Here is a 21030-nt window from a genome sequence, read left to right on the forward strand (position 1 = left end):
TGTAGTGGCCCTTGGAATCCCTAAACACGGGCTTTTCGTTGTTGGCTTTTTCAGATCGCAGTGTATGAGGAGAATGCTCAGCACAACTGGGTAAGTGTTTTCTTTTTTTCCTCCTCTGTCTCTTTGGTGCACAGTCTGGCATGACTGAAGGTGGATGTGTTTTTCTCCCCCAGATCAAGACTCAGATCTGGGAGAGGGAGACGGCGAAGGAGAGGAGGGAGGCGGCCCACTTGAAACACAGGTGGGTGATCTTGACATGTGTTTTTAATGGTGTGTCGAGGGATGACAGTTGTGCTGTTTAGTGTCTTGTAGAGGACGTGGTGTTGCAACTCTTATGGAAGTCCATTCTTTTTCTGTATCCAAGACTGGACATGATGGAAGGAAAGAGGCTGCTTGAGGGATACATGAGGCAGAAACCAATGCCTGGAAGACCACAGACCCAGAACCCTCCAAGGAGAGGTAAGGAGCACATGGTGATGGGCAGCAACCTAATTCCTTCTGTGCAGCCTGTTCCTGGGGCCTGGAAAGAATCACAAGCACTAAGGACATCAGGTTGTCTGAAGGGGTGATAGGAGGGTGCCCCAGGCAGTGGGGCACTTGTCCCTGTGACTTGTGGAGCTTATGCCCCTCCCCCAACTGCAGACCCTCCCGCCTCCTCCAGCATCCCCTAACTAAAGAGATGAGTCTGGAGGGGTGACATGCCATCATGTCACATGGCACATAGGCCTCCTCCTTCTTCCTACCTTGACTCAATTTTATTTTAGTTTTTGGGGGGAGAAGGTCATTTATTTACTATTTTTTATGTTCCTTTATTTTTGTCTTATTTTTTCTGAACCATATTCCTACATTCCTAAGTTCAGGTTCCATATAGCTTAGTCCCCTGATGCTATCAGTGCAAGTCTGAAGCTTCAGTGCTAAATTCCCAGTTTTACTTTTCTCATTAGTATAATATCAGTCAAGTATATTTCTATTCGGAAATAGTTACATAATACCTGCTCACATGTGGAAGGCAGCTTATAGATAAGCTGGAAGATTGAACAATTCGCCTGGAGCCAGAAGAAACACACCCATGCTCTTCTGTGGAGGGTTTTTTGATGTTATCCCAATCAGTACTCTCATTTTTATTCTTATCTGTAATGAGATGGTGAGTTATTACCCCTAATGTACATTGAGAAATGGCTATTTTGGTGACGCTTTCCAGATTTCTATTTGAACTGACCTGTTGCAAGTTATTTGACTAATTATGAAGAACACGAACCAGGGCCCTATGGTTTCTTCATTAACAAGATGGGATGGATCTCCCTTTATCTTTGGGGTCACCTAAGGCTTTGTGGGTTACTCTCTGCCTCTCCTCATGGTCTGAAGCGTGGAGAAAAGTTTAAGATGTCACAAAATGTGGTGTTTGTTTGAATTCTGCACAGCCTATTAAAATCGGAATAAACCTCCATCCCTTCTAGAGCCTTTAGCCGATCCAGAAGCTGGTGTCGCTCCGGTAAGTCACAACAACAAACACTCTACCAAAAATGCAGAAAAGGACAAGGTAAATGCTGGGGCCATTTTCAGTTGTAAGTCTGTTGGGAAACCCTCTTTTGCAGTACAGCAGTCTCTATGGCCTTTTCCCTTTTCTTGTGTGTTGTGTGATATGTCTGCCTGTTTCTGTTTTCCAAATGCACAGCCTTAACCCAAGAGTCTACAGGCTCCTCTCTTTGCAGCCTGTCATCGTTTTCTGGAACGGTTAGTAGCCAAAGGAACTTAGAGGTTGAGGGACCTATGGCTTTTCTCATGTGTTCTGGAGATAACACCAGGGAGATACACTGCACTCCATACTAAAGTCTCTAGGCTTGTTGACTACTACTATACCGCCTCTCTGTGGGATCAGTGTTGTTGTTGTTTTCCTCTTTCTGGCCATGTGATTAACATGTTAAAGCTATTTGTTAATTGGAAATGCGGAAAGACTTCCCTCTATCTTTACATTGTGTGCCTTGTACAACTTAGAATGCACAAAGTCATTGTCATAACTCACCACCTTCACCACCTTCACGTCTTTGTTGGTAAATGAACTGTTGGGAATCCTTTAAAATGTATCTTAGGTAAAAATATTCTGAACACGAGGTCCTTCAGTTGTGTTCATAGGAGCAGGTTCTGTTTGTCTCCAATCAGCGTTAGAGCTGATACCATCGCTCATGACACATCCATGGAAATTTATACCAAAATCAAAACACATTTGCATTAATTCTGTTACAGGAATTTCAACCTCTTTTTTTTCCACAGGGTATATATTACTCTGTGTCTTGTACTGTGCTCAAAATCAGAATTCCTTATGAATTCAGGTAAACACATGTGGGCTTAGTAGTCGTTGATAAGTAATATGTTCCTCACAGCAAACACTTTCTCAGTTCCCCTGCAAGACTCCAGGCGTCCCCAACTCCCCAGTGGTGTTGTGGCCTTTGACAGCAGTTCCAGAGAGGGAAGACCCCTTTCGCAGGGAGGGAAGCAGAGGGGACAAAATAAGGAGCTGGCAGTGAGAACTTTTCGTCAGTAGTAGCTGTGATTTCGTGTGCAGAGAATCAGGTGTTTATTTGCACTCAATTTTTTTGTGTGTTTGGAATATGCCAAAACCAGAGCTTCTATAGTCACTGTAGTGGAGGGATGCAGGGTGATCCTGGACATAGATGTCTGACTGTCTGGAATATGCTACTTCATTAGATTGGAATTACTTCTTTGATTCCTCTAAAATGAGATCATTTTGTTCTACATTCTAAGCCATGGGCAGGGACATGTGGTGACCGTAGTTTAACCTCCAGCATTTATTTGCCTAAGCTGTAGGCGGTACCCAGTGGGAGAGATGGGGTTTTCAGGTACTGATGCTACTCCCTTGGATCCTGGTGGCTGAGAAGTTGGCAGGTGCTGACATATTCTTCTGTGGGTTTCAGCTGTTTTTGGTATTGGTTGTCTTGTCTGCTATATGCACATAGCTGTCACTTCTCTTCTGCAGGGCAGCGTGGATCCATGGGGACCTCCTCTGTTAACTGGAAGATTCTGCACACCCTACCCTAGAGGTCCCCCCATGGGCTATAGGGCATGTCCACCTCCTGAACCTTGGTGGCCCTGGGGACCACCCCGGACCTCTCTACCTACACCGCGTGGTAAGATGATCTGAGCAGTATGATTTGACTTGCAAAGCGCCTTCATCTAATTGTTGTTGTTGTTGAGTCTTGGACAAGGTGCAGAGGTGGTACCACAAACCATTGCAATGCGAGGGAAAAGCGTTTGCCGCCATAACCACATTCCTTGAGTTTCTCTTGATCAACATATCATCTTTGTGTCATTTCCCACACGCTGTGTTGGTACAGGTGTCTCTTGTGGAGATGGAATGGGGCTGTAGACACAAAAGCAGACATAGGGCTTCAGCAGATGTGTGCTATACACAGTCCATGTGCTGGGCTATGGGAGGCATGAGGCTCAGCCTAATGTGTATCTGTCCAGGTGAGCCACCAGCCATCCGTAGTTGTTTGATGAGTTATGAAAACACCTGAGCCAGGGCGTTTATGGGTCTTCATCAAGGTTTAGGGGTCGTTCTCCCCTTTGCCTTGGGATCACCTGAAGCATGTGGGGCTACCCTCTGTATGTGACTTGGGATCTGACTGGGCCAAAGAGTTTAAGATGCTTGAGGAATGAGGGGAGGGTTTGTTTTTTTAATCTCTGCACAATCTCCTCAAATCAGAATAAACCTCCATCCCTTCTAGGGCCTTTTGCAGATCCAGAAGTTGCTCCTGTGAGTGAGAACAACACAGACTCTAAAAGGGCCAAGAAGGATACAGTAAACACCGTGGCCGTTTTCAGTAAAACTCTTCTGGGAAACTCTCATTTTTCTGTTCAGTGCTCTCTCCTGGCACTGTGTCTGTTTTGTGTGTTGTATGATACGTCTGCTTGTTTTTCTTATTTTCCAAATGCATAACCTTAACCCAAGTGTCTATGGGCTTCTCTATTTTCTGCCTCTCAACTCCTTATAGTAAGTTTAGAAGCCAAACGTATTTAGAGGTGAGGACCTTAGGACTTTTCCAGTGTGTTCCTGGAAATAACCCAAGTAGGATGACCCCACACTCCACCTGGAAGTCTCCTGGCATGCCTCATATTCCCTGGACCTCCTCAATGTGGAATCATTGCTCTTGCTCTTTCTTCCTTTCCTGTTTCTGTCTAGGGGATTAACGTGTTCACAAAATCTAAGGTTATCCTTATGGTTCGAAAATGCAAACTGCCTTCACTCCAACTTATATTTTTGTATGTGTCATTTAGAGTGGTCTTAGACAAACTAAATTTCATACCCATCACCCTTCAGCCTTTTTTTTTTTTTTTTTTTTTTTTTTTTTTTTTTTTTTTTTTTTTTTGTGAATGTGCTGTCCAGAATCCCTTCAGGTGTGCCCTGGGTATAAATACTCTGAACTCTTTTTGTGACATATTTGTCCTAGAAAACATGCACTGGAACATGAGTGGTGAAGAAGAGAAAATCCATAATTACCTGCATTGTAATTCCCCACTGTGTCCTTTATTTGTGTTCCCATGAGCAGGTTCTCTTGTGTCCTGGGTCACTCTTACAGGTGGAACATGGGCATTTACAGCAGAAACAAATGTGCATTTGTGATAATTCTGTTATTTAGAATTTCAGCTCATTTTTTCTAGAGAACACAATTACCTTGCAAATTGTACTGTACTTAAACTGAGAAGTACTTCTGAATTAAAATAAATTAGCTAAGCTTAACTAACATGTATAGATAGGTAGCATGGTTCTCTAAGAATATGCATCCAGATGTTTTTCAGGACCTCAGGATCCCCACCCCTCTATGTGTCTCTGTGCCTGTGGATAGCACTTCTAGAGAGCAGAAGACCCCATTGTCGGGAGAGAAGCAGATTGGGCACAGGCGGGGGCTTAGAGGCAGAGCTTTGAGCCACGAGGGCTATGATTCCATGTGTGGAGCCCGGGATTGTCATTCCTTCCCATTCAGAGGTTCTTCACTTACAAATAAGCAGCCTCTGTGGTGGAGGGGGATGAGAGGTGGCGGGTGATCTTGGACTCAGATGCCTTCCTATTGGGAATATGCTATTTTGTTAATTTGGCATTCACACCATATATCCACTAGGACAAGAGCCTTTGCTGTTCTACATTTGCAGACATGTGAGGACACTAGTTTATCCCCACAGCATCCATTACCCACCCCAAAAGCTGTAAGTGGAAGCCAAAGTATGGATAGAGGCTCCCTGGTGCTGATGCTGCCCTCTTGGAACCTGGTGGGGGGAAAGCTGGCCGGAGATGAGCACTGCTTCTTTGGGTTTCCACTTTTTGCTGGTGTTGATGCTCTTCTGTCCTATGAACACCGCATTCTTTTCTGTTCTGCAGGCCATTATGGATGCAAGAGGGCCTGGTCCTTTCCCAGGATGGCCTTGCAGGCCCTACCACATGGACCACCCTTCATCACCAGCCAAGGGCTGGGGGCCACCTCCCCCTCCTCCACCAGCTCCTCCACCTACTCCATTTGGTAAGATGACCTGACCTGGATGAGTGACTGGTAAAGCACATGCATCTTCTTCATGAAAGACTTGGTGGGAATGACGTAATGATGGTTCTGAGTCTTGGCAACCCACCTGCAAACCTGGCTGAGGACACTTTCCCATATCTCAAGTTTCTCAGGACTTACATACAAAGGGCTGTGTCATTTCCCTGTAATGCGGTAAGCTATAGGTTTCTCTTGTCAAAAAGAAAGAGGATGTTTACACAAAGGCAGAGGTATCAGAGGTACTGGTGTGTTTTTTACAGACACAATGTTGTGGGTTCTGTGAAGGATGAGGTGCACCCCTAAATTTAGGTGCCTCAGGTGTCCTGTGTGAAATGGGGCACATGCGTTATATGACACAGACCCTGTGATCACCATAATGGAAGCACCAGTGAAGGAATGGGGGAAACTTGAATCACACAGGAATAGAAGGAAAGTTGTGGAAGGTAAGCAGAGTTTGAGGAGGTGTGGAGGAGAGGGTGTTGGGGACAGTAGGTTGGAGTTGGAAGCCATTCCTGGCAGGGCCCACAGCCTGGGCAGGGAGCTTGAGGACAGCAAGAGATCTGCAAAGAACTGCTTCATGGGTGCAAGCACAGTGTACAATGCGGTCATCATCTCCAAAATGTCAACTTTACCGCAGTGCACATAGTTCATAATCTAAATACAGTTTGTTATTTCCCTTGGTTTTCTGAAAGGTCTGGACATGTGTGCAAGAATGTGCTGGAGGTTTGGGAAATTAAACTTGGTCTTAGGAAATGCCTAAGTTTGTGTGTCTCAGTGAGACTAAAGGTGAAGACAGGTTGTAGATCAGCTGAGCGTCTTCCTTGGCCTTCAGCCTGAGTCACTCTTAGTGGGGATTCAGGGTTGACCAGAGGCCGCCCCTGCTGGACTCCTGTCACCACACACCTGCATCTGCTGTCGTCACCCTGCCTGCAAGTTTGCATCTCCGAAACTTCCCTCACAATATCCTGAGGCTTTGCCTGTGTTCCTGCTGTCTCATCCCTAATACCAGCTCCCAGGGGAGCCATCTCAGAACCTCAGCTTTGTTGTCTGAGAAACAGGGATAGGGTTGGGTTCTGAGATCAGTATGATGAAGAGGTGACGACCACATAAGGAATTTATAAAATAAATGGGATGAGTGGGCACTCACCCTCCTCAGTGTGTAAATGAATGTATTTCCACACAGAAGCTCATCAAGAGATGTTCATTCAATTCCATTAAACTAAGAGTATACTGCCTGAGGCTGAGAGATTGGCAATCCCTGTTTCAGAAGATACAGCAAAGACCCCTGTGTTTTCCCTATTAGAATCCAGATCCTACTTCACACAGGAGGAAAAGATAACTCTGAGAAAGTGTGCATTCAGGGATCTATATCTAAGACCTGAAGACAATCATCTTCCATTACCGGTAGACACACAGATGCAGCCACACAATTAAGTGTTCATCCAAGGTATATTTTCAAGGACAAAATGCATAGAGGAGAACAGAAGATCCCATTGCTATAACCCAAAATCTCTTTGCCTTTCAGGACAACTTGAAGTTTGAAGAGGACCCTAAACTGTGACCAATAGGCTGTGGCGATGTGATATATTTAGAAAAGTTGTCTGATATGCGTATTTGAATGAATCCTTTCCCTGACCATTCCTGTCCCCTCTATTTTGTCTGTCCTCGTTTCCTGTAATAAACCCATCATAGTTCTGCCTCTGTGTCAGTGTCTGCTTCCAGGAGGACCTACGGTCATTCTATTTCGATGCACACAGTGTGACTCCTGTATACACTGTCACAAACAGGTAGAATCTACAGTAATAGGGGCAGAAGACAAGTCATTATTTGACTGGTATTGACTGCACATGTCCCCCTGGATCCTTCTGGGGTGGTGGACACAACCTTCATGTAGATCTGGTGATGGTTGTGTTCACTCCTCAGTAGCTACTCACAAGCACACGGCACCTGCTAGTCACAGTGGTGTGTGGTGATCAGCAAGACAGCCATCAGTCCCCAGGGAGTGGCTGATTTCTGATTGCAAGAAATGGATGAGGGGTCAGCAGTGTCTCTGGTAGAACAATGAGGAAACCCTGCATTAATCCAGGTGTTGGGGACTTTTCCCACCTACAAGCTACCTCACAGTAGCACTAATCCAGGTGGGAGCTGAGGTAGACTAGTGGTAGTAGTTTTCGGGGTGAGTCTTATGATGTCCCATATCGCTCCCAGTGCTTTCTTTTTTTCTTCTAATTTTTGCAATGTTTGTTTATTTTTTTGAACGAGAGAGAAATACAGAGCACAAGCAAGGGAGGGGCAGAGAGGGAGAGAGGGAGACATAGAATCCAAAGCAGGCTCCAGGCGCTGAGCTGTCAGCCCAGAACCCGACCAGAGGCTCAAACTCACGACTCACGAGATCAAATCTGAGCCGACGTCAGACGCTTAACTGACTGAGCCACCCAGGCTCCCCTCCTCCCACTGTTTCCTTAGTGAGGGATGGGCAGGGCAGAGGTCCATGACATGATACCCGTTCCTTCCTCACCACCATGGAGGAGTTGGTTGTAAGCATCTGGCTCTTTCCAGATCCTCAAACGCCATGCATTCTTCTCCAGAGCCCCTGACACCTGCAGGGCCCTCCTTTCTCCCAGGTTGTGGAGGTAACCAGCCCTCCAGCATCGTTGGGATCATGGCTGGGCCACCAAGGGGTCAAGGTCTGGCTGTCCACATGCTTCCCGGGAGTGTCTGGGAACAGCAATGCTGCAGTAAACATCATTATGAGCAGCTTCTGTAAAGAGGATTTTCATCCACTGTGATCAGGGCCTGGGCTTAAAACATGACAGGAGAGAGGGGGACACAGATATGTGGTGCCCTGATCCCTGGACAGGGCTGCACAGAACAGAAGGCACAAGGCCTGGGGAGAGGCAGAGAAAGAGACAGGCAGGAAAAGAGACAGTGAGTGGTGGGGGAATTGGGCAAGTCCTAGAGAGTGAGAGAAAGAAACAGAGGGAGACAGGGGTAGGGAGAAGCAAAGACAGAAATGAGGCACAGAGGAAAGGACGGAGCTGGTCACAGTGTGCGGAGGGGGCTATAGGCCACGCAAAAGGGGCTCTGCGAAGATGCTCTTAGGGTTGGAGGCAGAAAGGGTAGGACACCTGGGCATTACAGTTCCCTGAGTTCAAGGCTCCAACCTCACTGGGGCAAGCTGTGTCGAGGCCATTGCCCCTGGGAAGATGGGTCCCCCTCATTTTGCCTGGCGTGTTGGGGCCCAGTCTCAGGAACGGTCATGGAGAGAAATGGCTTGAGGGAGAGCATGCAGTTCATTAGCAGGTAAAGTCCAGAGTGTGCCCCATGGGGAGGTAACCATGATCTGTCTCCGCCACTTCCCCCAGTCCCTGCTCCACTCCCCACTGCTCCAGCATGACCTTCCTTATGTTCCACAGCCAGGCGTCAGGCATTGTGCTGCCCCCAGAGCCTATAGCCTGGAACTGGCACAGATGGATTATTGATCTCAACCAAAAGTATTTGAGAATAAGGTCCATATTCTCCTTCTAGCACTACTTATGTGCAACATGATAGGGGGTTGCTATTCTTACATCTACTGCTGGTCTCAGGATTCTGGATTGTAAGCGAGCAGTTTAAACCACCACAGCCTTCTCTCACATGAAAGGAGAAACCTATTTCTTCACCCAGCCTTCCTCTGATTGTGAAGAGATGCCATTTACTATTCGAAGGCACAATTATCTGAGTGTCATGGAAATTATTTCAACTGTCTTCATCCCTGAAGCACCTTTCATTGAAAATATTACCCATATACAGGCAGGAAATTTATAACAGATGCGTAACTCCCTCTAGGTATGCATTCTGACCTTGTCACATTTGTGTCATGAAACATATTATTGACAACTTGAAAAATAAGCTCTCAACGTCAAGATGGTGACATTAGAGAATGTGGTATAAAAGGAATTTCATATGTTCTTATTAGAAATAATTTTTTTAATGAAGGAAAATTTAAAATATTGTCAATTTTTTATTGAAATATAGTGGACACATCATGTTGTATTAGTTTCAGGTATACATCATAGTGATTCCGTGTCTATACGTTATGCTCTCCATATACCTACACCAAGTGTAGCTATCATGTGAAAGCATGCAACACTTTATTATAGGATTGACTATATTCCATAGGCTGTACCTTGTATCTCAATGACATATTCATTCCATAGCTGGAAGGCTGTATCTCTTTCTCAAAGGTGGCAATCTTTTATTTAACCCAAGTATTTTGGTGGTAAACACTATTACCTGTAGTTCAGCATGTGTAAATTTGTAGTCTGTATTTCTTTGAATGTTGCTTAAAGCGTTACAAATTATATCATTACATTAATAAATTCGGTTTCGTTCTTCACTCACTAAACAGGAGAAGGAAAAGATTCTTTTTGGGTCCCAGGCCCTGTGACTCAGACCCATTCTAATCTGGAGAACAGGCTTAACTGGACCAGCTGCACCCTCAATACTTTCAGCTGAGCGGCCATGGCCTTGAGCATTGCAGGAATTCCCACGGAGGCCAGCAGAGGGCGCGCACGCACCGCGAACAGGGAGGGGCCGGTTCCTTGCGCGCTCAGCGAAGGCCGGAGAAGGCGCCCAATTAGGCTTTTCTGATCCTGGGCGGCTCAGAGCAGGAAAGGTTCCCGTTGCTTCTGAGGACCCAGTGCCTGTGACTGTGAGCAAAGAGCCAGAGCTGGGTTTCCAGCAGGTTCCGCCGCCGGCCTCGGGGAGACCCCGGACGCTTCGCAGCAACTTGGCGTCTCCTCAGCGGTGGGGGGAGTACCGAGGAGCGGCGCTGGGTAGCTTCCCCAGAGGCACCTGATGGTCAGTGAGCTGCTCAGCCGCTTGCATTTTCTGGGCTGTTCCATGGTTTGTTCCTCGTTTTCCCTGCCGATATTTGAACAAGATGTTTTTCAGTCAAGGATCCGTGGATCAGGGGGTCCTGCAATGCCACGTCAGAGATGCTGGGGTTGGTTTGTTCCAGATTCAGGCTTGTTTTGGGGGGAGAAATCCTGACACAAATTTGGAGGAATGGGAGCAGCATTCAGTTGGGTAGTGAAGACAGGAAATGTTGACTCTCAGGACCTTCTAGAAGAATGAGCTGAGACCCACTTTCCGAGTGCTGCTGGAACCAGAGACCGAGGTAAAAGCACAATGTGCCCTCCACATCATACATGCTTTTATTAATTTTCAGTGGGAGTTTTTTCCAACAATGTTGTAGTCGTTGAAAACAACTGAAAACCTGACACTTAGATTGTGTCATGAACCTCCCGTTATTTGAATATTCAGTATTATTCCTGCAACAGAATCTGTTACAATTATCCTTTCTTGTCTTCATTGGAAGAAATCTCATCAATAATACCTTAAAAACATACTCGTTACCTTATTTCCTTTTCAGTTGAGATTTGGCATGTTTTCTAATTTCTCAGAAACTCATGCAAATCTGAAATACTTTTAAATTGATAGCAGTTTTTACTAAAAGCTCATTCACAGGATCCCCCTGTGACTACTACTGGTCAAAGAAGGTAGCAAGACCACTTCTCAGTGTAGGCAAGATTGTACTAAGCAAACACTGTGAGTCAGTTTTAGAAGAAAACGCCTGATGTTATTTTGTCTTTATTAAAATTGATGCTTATATCCCCTGTTTGATACATTTCCACTTTTTAAAATTTTTTTCTGTTTTGCTCATTTCTCATTCAGATATTCGTAGACCTGACTGAGTTTTACATTCACCACACATAGTTTCAAGGCTCCTTTCTGTCCCTGTAAGAAAGAAGACAGACGTTCTGATGAGCATGCAGCTTTCTGTAACTTCAAGATTTGTTTTTGTAGGTGTCTGTTAACTTTTTCCAGCCAGTTGACAATACCATCCCACCTTGAGTAGTTCCATAAAAAATGGAATCTCTGTGCACCAGTATGATTTCATTTCATTATAGTTGATTTCTTCATTTGATATCTTATGTGTATGCATATTAGATGTTTTAAAAATGAGAAAATCCCACATATGATTGAATTTGAAAGAAAAATTTATATCCTAAATGTAAAATTATAAGATTTGCATATTGAATTCATAAATGTAGAATTTTTGCATGTGAAATTAGGGTTATTTTCTGAGAAAGATGCCAGGGAATAACCATTTCGGGGGAAAGAATGGCAAACAGTTTTTATATGCCTGCCGTAGTTACTCAATTATGTATCTGTTTATGAGCAATTTTATGACAATGTCCCATTTTTCCAATTTATTAATGATTTCATAAGCTAAGTATATCACTTTTTATTCCAAGATTATAAAACTAAATCTTTTATCTTCTATTGCTGTAAGAGTCTTTCCATTTTATATTAATTTTTAACATTCAATTATATTAATTTTTTAACCCGATGTAGTTAACATCGGGTTATATTTTCTTCAAGGTGTATAATATAATGATTTAACAATTCTTATATGACTCCCTGCTCCTCACCATAAGTTTATTCTTAATCTCCTTCCCCTATTTTTCACCCATCCCGACACCCACCTCTGGTAAGCGCCAGTTTCCTCTCTATATTTAAGAGCCTGTTTTTTGTCTGTCTGCTTCTCTCCAATTTGTTTCTTTGTTTTGCTTCCAAAATTCCATGTAGAAGCGAAGTCATATGGTATTTTTCTTTCAGCACAGAGCCCAACGAGGGGCTTGATCTCCAGACCTGTGAAAGCATGACCTGAGCCCAAACCAAGAGCCAGATGCTTAACTGACTGAGCCACTCAAGCACCTGAGGTGAATGACTTTTTAAATGCATTGTTGGATTTGGGTTACAAATATTTTCTTGACAATTACTGTATCTATGTTCATCATAGATATTGGCCTGTTGTTTTGTTATTGTTTTGTAATATCTTTATCTGGCTTGGTATCAGGGTAATGATGGCATCATAGAATGAATTTGGAAACTTGCCTTCCACTGTCATAGTTTGGAATATTTTAAGAATAGGTATTAACTCTTTAAATGGTTGAAAGGATTCAGCTCTGAAGCCATCTGATCCTGGCCTTTTGTTTTTTGGGAGTTTGTTGATTACTGGTTGAATTGGATTGCTATTCATCAGTCTGTTCAAATTTTCTATTTCTTTCAGGTTCACTTTTAGATGTGATGTTTCTAGAAATTGATGCATTTCTTCTAGGTTGTCCATTTTGTTGGCATATAATTTTTCATGAAATTCTGTTATCCTTTATATTTCTGTGATGTCTGTCATGATTTATCCTCTTTCATTTCTGCTTTTAGTTGAGTCCTCTTTTGAGGGGAAGGGGGATGAGTCTGGCTAAAGGTGCATCAATTTTGTTTATTCTTTCAAACTATGAGCTTCTTGTTTCATTGACGTCTTCTGCTGTCATGTGTCTATTGGCCATCTCTGTATCTTCTTTAGAGAGAGATCTGTTCATTTCTTCTGCTCACTTTTTAATTGGATATTTTTGTGTGGGTTTATTTGCATTCTTTGTATATTTGGGATACTAACCCTTTTTTGGATATGTCGTTTGCAAATATCTTCTCCCATTCAGTAGGCTTCCTTTTAGTTTTTATTGATTGTTTCTTTTGCTATGCAGAAGCTTTTTATTTTGGTGTAGTTCCAATAGTTTATTTTTGCTTTTATATCCCTTGCTTCAGGGGACATATCTAGAAAAGTGTTGCGATGGTAGTTACCAGAGACATTACTTCCTGTTCTCTGTTCTGGGATTTTTCTGGATTCATGTCTCACATTAGGTCCTTAATCCATTTGAATTTATTTTTCTGTATAGTGTAAGAAAGTGGTACAATGTTATTCTTTTGCTTATAGCTGACCAGTTTTTCCAGCACCATTTGTTGAAGAGCCTGAGTTTTCCCATTGGATATTCCTTCCTGCTTTGTTGAAGATGAATTGAACATAAAATTATAGGTTTATTTCTGGATAATTTATTCTGTTCCCTCAACATATGTGTTTATTTTTGTGCCAGGACCATACTGTTTTACTGCCTACTACTTCGCACTAGAACTTGAAGTCTTGAATTGTGATCCCTCCAGCTTTGCTTTTGTTTTTCAAAGCTTCTTTGGTAATTTGGGATCTTTGCTGGTTCCATATATATTTAGGATTTTTGTTTTAGTTGTGTGAAAAATGCTGTGGGTACTGTGATAGAGATTGCATGAAATCCGTAGATTCCTTTGGGTAGTGTAGATATTTCAAAAGTATTGGTTCTTGCTTATTTATTTATTGACTTAAAACATTTTTTAATGTTTGTTTATTTTTGAGAGAGAGACAGAGCGTGAGTTGGGGAGGGGCCGAAAGAGATGGAGACAGAATCCCAAGCAGGCTCCAGGCTCTGAGCTGTCAGCACATGACCTGTTGTGGGGCTCGAATGCAGGAACTGTGAGATCATGACCCGAGCTGAAGTCGGACACTTAACCAACAGAGCCAGCCAGGTGCCCCCAACTTTTAAAAATTTTTGTAACGTTTTATTTATTTTTGAGAGACAGTGACAGAGCGTGAGTGGGGGAGGGGCAGAGAGAGAGGAAGACACAGAATCCCAAGCAGGCTCCAGGCTCTGATCTGTCAGCACAGAGCCCAACGTGGACCTCAAACCCACACACGTGAGATCATGACCTGAGCTGAAGTTGAAAGCTTAACCGACTGAGCCACCCAGGCGCCCCTGCCTCTTTCTGTGCATGAGCATGGAATGCCTTTCCATTTATTTATGTTGTCTTCATTTTCTCTCATTAGTGTTTCACAGTGGTCAGAGTAAAGGTGTTGCACTTATTTGCTTAGGTTTATTCCTAAGTATCTTATTATTGTATTGTTTAAATGTAATTGGGATTGTTTCCTTAATACCCTTTAGTGTTTTATTATTATTTTATACAAATGCTACTGATTTCTGCACATTGATTTTCTGTCTTGTGACGTTACTCAATTCAGGTATCATTTCTGGTAGTTTTTTTTGTGGACTCTTGTGAATTTTCTATATAGAGTATCACGTCATCTGCATGTGGTGAGATTGTACTTCTTCCTTCCCAGTGTGTATTCCTTCTTATTTCTTTTTGTTGGCTAGGTGCTTTAGATAGGACTGCCAGTACTCTGGTGAATACAAGCAGTGAAAGTGGACCTCATTGTCTTGTTACTGACCTTGGAGGAAAGTTCTCAGTTTTCTCCACTGAGTACGATGTCTGCTGTGGGTTTACATAGGTAGACTATATTAAGCTGAGGTATGTTCCCTCTAAACCTGCTTTTACAGAGTTTTAATAATGAATGGGTGTTGTACTTTATCAAATAATTTTTCTGTGTCTGTAGAAATGATATGTATTTTATCCTTTCACTTATTACTGTGCCATAGCAGTTTGATTGATTTTTTTAATATAAAACTACCCTTGCATTCTGGAAGTTATCCCACTTGATGCTGATGGACGATTTTTCAAATGTGTTGTTGGATTGTGTTTGCTAAATCTTGGTTGAGGACTTTTGCATCTGTGTGCATGAACAATATGGGCCTGTAGTTTTGTTTTTTCATGGTGTCTTTATACCTGGTTTTGGAACAGGGTAAAGCTGGTCTCATAGAATGAATTTGGGTATTTTCCTTCCTGTTCTGTTTTCTGGCGTAGTTTGACAAGTATAAGCATCAACTTTTCTTTAGATGTTTGATAGAATCTGCCTGTGAAGTCCTCCAGTCCTGGTCTGTTGTCTGTTAAGTGTTTTTTGATTACTGAGTCGGTCTCCTTGCTAGCAAATAATCTGTTCACATTTTCGATTTCATCCTGCTTCAGTTTTGGTAGGTTTCATGTTTCTAGGAATTGATCCATATATTCCAGTTTGTCCAGTTTGTTGGCATATAGTTTTTCACAATATTCTCTTAAAATTGTTTGTATTTCATGGTGTTGGTTGTTCTTCTCTGTGATGGTTATTTATATGAGTCCTTTCTTTTTCCTTTTCTGATTAGTCTGGCTAGGGTTATCAATTTTATTGATCTTTTCATGGAAGCAGCTCCTAATTTCATTTATTTTATTCTACCGTGTTTTTAATTTCTATATCATTTATTTCTCCTCCGCTTTTAATCATTTTCTTCATTCTGCTGTTTGGGGGTTTTGTTTGTTGTCCTTTGTCTAGCTTTTATTGTTATAAGATTAGGTAGTATACTTGAGTTTTGTTTTTGTTTTTGTTTTTGTTTTTTTCCTGAGGCAGACCTGTATTGCTGTAAATTTCCCTGTTAGAAACACTTTTGCTGCTTTACAAAAGTTTGGATTGTTGTGTTTTCATTTTCATTTGTTTCCATGTCCTTTTGGATTTCTTCTTTGATTTCTTGGTTGACCCATTGATTGTTTAGGAGCATGTTATTTAACTTCCATGTTTTTGTGCTTTCTCCAGATTTTTTTTTCTTTTTGTAAACTTATACTTGCATGGCATTGTGGTATGAAAAGAACATGGTATGGTTTTGGCTTGTTTTATGACATATTTTATCTAGTGTGGGGAATGTTCCATGTACACCTGAAAAGAATGTGTATTGTGCTGTTTTAGGATGGAATGTCCTAAATATATCTGTTAAGTCCATTTGGTCCAGTGTATCATTCAAAGTCACTACTTACTTGTTGATTTTCTGATTGAATGATCTCTCCATTGATGTAATTGGGGTGTTAAAGTGCCCTACTATGTTTTTGACTGTTTTATGTATTTGGATGCCCCTACATTGAGTGCATATATGTTTGCAATTGTTCTTTTTGTTGGATTGTACCTTTTATCATTATAATGTCCTTCTTTGTCTTTTGTTACGGTTTTATTTTTCAATCTGTTTTGTCTGATATAGGTATTGCTGCTGCAGTTTTCTTTTGATACCCATTTGCATGGTAAATGTTTCTCCATCCCATTGCTTTCTATTTGTAGGTATCTTTGGTTCTATAATTTGTCTCTTGTAGGTAAAAGATAGATGGGTCCTATATGTTTATTCATTCTACCACTCAGTGCCTTTTATTATTAAGAGAGAAAGCACAGGCATGGGAAGGCAGAGGAGTGGGGAGGAGAGAGAGAGTGAGAGAGAGAGAGAGAGAGAGAATGGCAATGACAATGACAATGACAATGAATCTTAAGCAGGTTCCATGCTCAGTGCAGAGCCCAACATGGGGGCTCAGTCCCATGATCCTGGGATCGTAGCCTGAGCCAAAATCAAGAGTCGAAGTCTCAAGCAATTGGGCCAACCAGATGCCCCTCTATGTCACCAAGTGCCTTTGATTTGAGCATTTAGTCTGTTTGCATTCAAAGTAATTGATAGATATGTACTTGCTGTCATTTTAGTACTTGATTTTGGTTGTTTCTGAATCTTTCTGATCCTTTGTTCTCTTTCTCTCTTTGATGGTTTGCAGGGTTTCTTTATTAGTGCATTTGGAATTTTTTCTCTTTATTTTCTGCATATGTATTAGTGGTATTTGATTTGTGGTATATAGGTTTGTATATAACCACTTCTGTGTATAAAAGTCTGTATTAAGTTGATGGTTAAGTTTGAAGCAGTTCTTACTGCTCTCCTCCCTGTGTTGTAGATATCATATCCCTGTGTATCATATTACACAGCCTTTTATATCGTGAATATCTTGACTGATTTTTTTGCAGAAATTCTCATTTTTATTGCTTTTGTGTTTCACACTTTAATACTGTCATTTTAGGTGTTTATTTTCCACTCAAAGAGTCCCCTTTAACATTTCTTGCAGGGGTGGTTTGTTGGTTGTGAATTCCCTTAGTTTTTATTTGGGAAACTCTTGATCTCTCCTTCCATCTGAATGATAGTGCGCTGGATAGACGAATCTCCTTGGCTGCAGAAGTTTTCCATTCAGCACCGTTAAGATACCATGCTACTCACTTCTGATTTAAAAGTTTCTTCTGAAAAAATCCAGTGATAACCTTATGGTGTTTCCCTTGTAGGTAGCTGTCATCTTTTGTTTTCCTGCTGTTAAAATTGTCCTTTTTCACTACATTTTGCTTTTTAATTACGATATGACCTGGTGTGGATCTGCTTCTATTGAATGTATTGGGGGTTCTTTGTGCCTCCTGCTTCTGGATCTGTTTCCTTCCCTGCATTAGGAAAGTTTTCATCTATTAGGTCTTCAAATAAGTTTTCTGGTTCTTTTTCTCAGAGTTCTGACAATCAGAGATAGGACAGGAAAGACCTATTGAAGGTTCTCTGATGAGTCACTGGATTTTCATGTGTGGAGGAGAGATTTGGGGCTCAAACAAACAACCTAACATTAACTTCAAAGAACTAGAAAAAAAACACACAACAATCTAAGTCCATTGTTCTCACAATGGAGAAAGTAATACATATGAAAGTGGAAACAAATGAAACAGACCATGAAATCAATAGAAAATATGAAGAAAACCAACAGTGGGTTTTCTGAAAAGTTAAACAAAATTGACAAGACTGTATATAGACTATGCTAAAACAGAGAGAGGACCCAAATCAAAAAAATTATAAATGAAAGAGAAGACATTACATCTGATACCACAGAAATATTAAAGGAGACAAAGAGGCAACTGTGGTGAAATTATATGGCAGTAAACCGACTACCTAGAAGAAATGGATAGGTTCTTAGAAACACACAACCTACGAAGACTGAATCAGGAAGAAATAGAAGGTCTGAACAGACCAATTAATGGAAGACTGTACCAATACAAGAAGATAACCAATACAAGTAAATTGAATCATCAATCAGAAATCTCCCAGTGAAGAAAAGCCCAGGTGGATTCACTGGTGAATTTGACCGAACGTTTGTAGAAGAATCTAACAGCAGTCCTCTTACCAATTAAAGAAGAATGAACACCACCAAACCCATTTCATGAAACTGGGAATTACCATGTTAGGAAGCCAGAAAAGGATGCTACCTGAACAGAAAACTATAGGCCAGTATCCCTGTGATGAATATAGATGAAAAATTCTCAATAATATACAGACAAATCAAATTCAGCAGCACATTAAAAGGATCATTTACTGTGATGAAGGGTTTTTTTCCCTGTAAAGGAAGGATGTTTCCGAATATGCAAATCAATACATGTGACACCTCACATAATTGAATGAAAGAAAAATCAACCAGAAACCAGACTCTTAACTATAAATAGCAAACTGAGGGTTACTAGAAGGGAGGCGGCAGGGGAATGGGTTAAATGGATGGATGGGCTAAGGAGGGCACTAGTGAGGAACACTGGGTGTTGTATGTAAGTGATGAATCACTAAATTCTATACTGAAACTAATATGACACTGTATGTTAACCAACTAGAATTTAAATAAAAGCTTGAAAAAATAAATACTAAATAGTGTAAAAATTTAAACCAAAAATAAATAAATTTTAAAAATTAAAAAGAAAACTCATATGACCATGTCAATAGACAGAGAAAAAAGATTTGAGAAAATTTGGTATCCATTTGTGCTAAAAAGAAAACTCTTTAAAAATTCAGTGTAGAAGAAACCTATCTCAACATAAGAAAGTCCATGTATGAGAAGCCCACAGCTAACATCATACTCAACAGTGAAATGGTGAAAGATTTTCCTCTAAGATCAGGCACATATGCCCTAGATATGTGAAGGGGATTGGGTGATGCAGGCTTCTGGTTATGGAATGAACAAATCACAGGTAGAAGATACAGCATAGGGAACATAGTGAATGGTACTGGAATAGCCATGTATGGTGACAGATGATAGCTACATCTGTGTTAGCATATCAGAATGTATACACTTGTCCAATCACTACGTTGTACACTCGAAACTAATGTAACATAGTGTGTCAGCATTCCCAGATAAAATGATTTTTTAAAATAAGGTAAAAGAATGAAATAAAAAGCAAGAAATTCAGTAAAGTTGCAAACTAGAACATTGCCATACTAAATTCTGTAGCATTCCTATACACTAACACCAAATTATCTAAAAAGAAGTAAACAACAACATTTTAAATAGCATCAAAAAACAATAAAATATATAGGAATAAATTTAGCCTAGGAAGTGAAAGATCTCTCTACAGAAAACTATAAAACGTGTGTGGAGAAATGGAAGAAATTCAATTTTGATGAAAGAAATGGAAGAACACACAAGTCAGTGAAAAGCGATCCCATGTTCATCTTTTGGAGGAGTTAATATGGATAAAATGTCCATACTATCCAAAGCCATCTAGAGATTCGATGCAATCTCTACCAAGACTCCAGTGCAATGTTTACACAATTAGAGAAACATATCCTAAAATGTATTTGGAACGACAAAAACACCCCAAGTACCCAAAGCAAGAAAGAACAAAACAGGAAGATCACACTTCTTGATTTCAAGCTGCATCATAACATTAATCAGTTATGTCACTGGCGTAAGCACAAACACAGGACAATGGAACAGAAATTGAGAGCCCAAACTAAACCCATGCAAACACGGTCAAGTAGTATTTGACAAGGGAGTCAAGATTACACAGTGGAGAAAAGAGGTGTCTTGAATAACTGGTGCTGGGAAAATTGGATATTTACATGTATAAGAATAAAGCTTAGAACCTTATGCTAAACCACTCACAAGAATTAACTTGAAATGGATTAAAGATGTAAATGAATGATATGAAACCATAATTCTTCCTCATTATTTCGGCTCTTATTATGCCAAGACGGAGCTGTTGAGGTGGTGAAGGGCTGAGTGGAGAGTAGTCCTGGAAATAGATGCCTGGGAATGTGGAACAGACTTTCTTTAGTAGTCTGGAATTCTCTCTCTGATCCTCTAGGACCGGCCACTTCCTTCCCTACATTTGCAGACACAGCGAGTACTATGCACGCTGCCAGCAATGTAGTGCCTTGTCTCCTCAAACTCCTAGAAGCTCTCGGTGAGGCCCAATGGGAAGGGTGGGGTTTTGTGGCACTGATACTGCCCTGTTGAAACCAGATGGAGGAGAAGGAGACAAGTATTGTTCCTGCTTCATTGGGGTTCAGCTATGTTAGTGTTGTGTTGGTGTTGGATTTTTGACCTTTTACCCTAAACACATCTCAGAAATTTAATTTCTGTCAAGCAAGGTCAATGTGGCTACAAGAATATTTCCTCCTTTCCCAGAAGGGCCCTCCATTCCATACCCCATGGGTTGTCCTTTATCACCATCATGGGCTCTGGGCCACAACCACCTTCTCCACCCTGGTGGCCTCTTGGATCTCACTCTCCACCTCCACCTCCACCTCCACCTCCACCTCCACCTCCACCTCCACCTCCACCTCCACCTGCACCATCTGGTAAGATGATCTGAACACTATGAGTTGACTTATAAAACACGTTTCATCTTTTTTCTTGTTGAGTGTCTGGAGAAGATGCAGTGATGTCACCACAGGGCTTTCAGGTCAGCCTGACTGAGGACATTGTAACATTCTTCAAGTTTCTCAAGACATGTATGAAATGGGCTGTCATTTCTACATAGTGAGCTGGGCAGCCTGTGTCTCTTATAGAGAAGGAAAGAGGCCTTATACAGGCTGACAGACATAGCACT

The 21030-nt window shown here is 41.6% G+C and overlaps 1 protein-coding gene across 1 annotated transcript; it reads left to right on the forward strand.

Moving 5' to 3' along the window:
- The first annotated feature begins 32 nt into the window (after positions 1 to 32).
- Positions 33 to 7249, forward strand: LOC144614773 (transport and Golgi organization protein 1 homolog). The gene is made up of 8 exons (XM_081791725.1): positions 33 to 90; positions 174 to 241; positions 365 to 459; positions 1458 to 1492; positions 2996 to 3146; positions 3747 to 3820; positions 5396 to 5534; positions 7078 to 7249. Exons 3-8 carry the CDS (start codon positions 372 to 374, stop codon positions 7092 to 7094), a joined length of 504 nt encoding a protein of 167 aa, XP_081647851.1. The 5' UTR covers positions 33 to 90; positions 174 to 241; positions 365 to 371; the 3' UTR covers positions 7095 to 7249.
- Positions 7250 to 21030: the final 13781 nt, after the last annotated feature.

This window comes from Panthera onca, chromosome E3 (assembly GCF_046562875.1).
Source record: "Panthera onca isolate mPanOnc1 chromosome E3, mPanOnc1 haplotype 2, whole genome shotgun sequence".
Lineage (NCBI taxonomy): Eukaryota > Metazoa > Chordata > Mammalia > Carnivora > Felidae > Panthera > Panthera onca.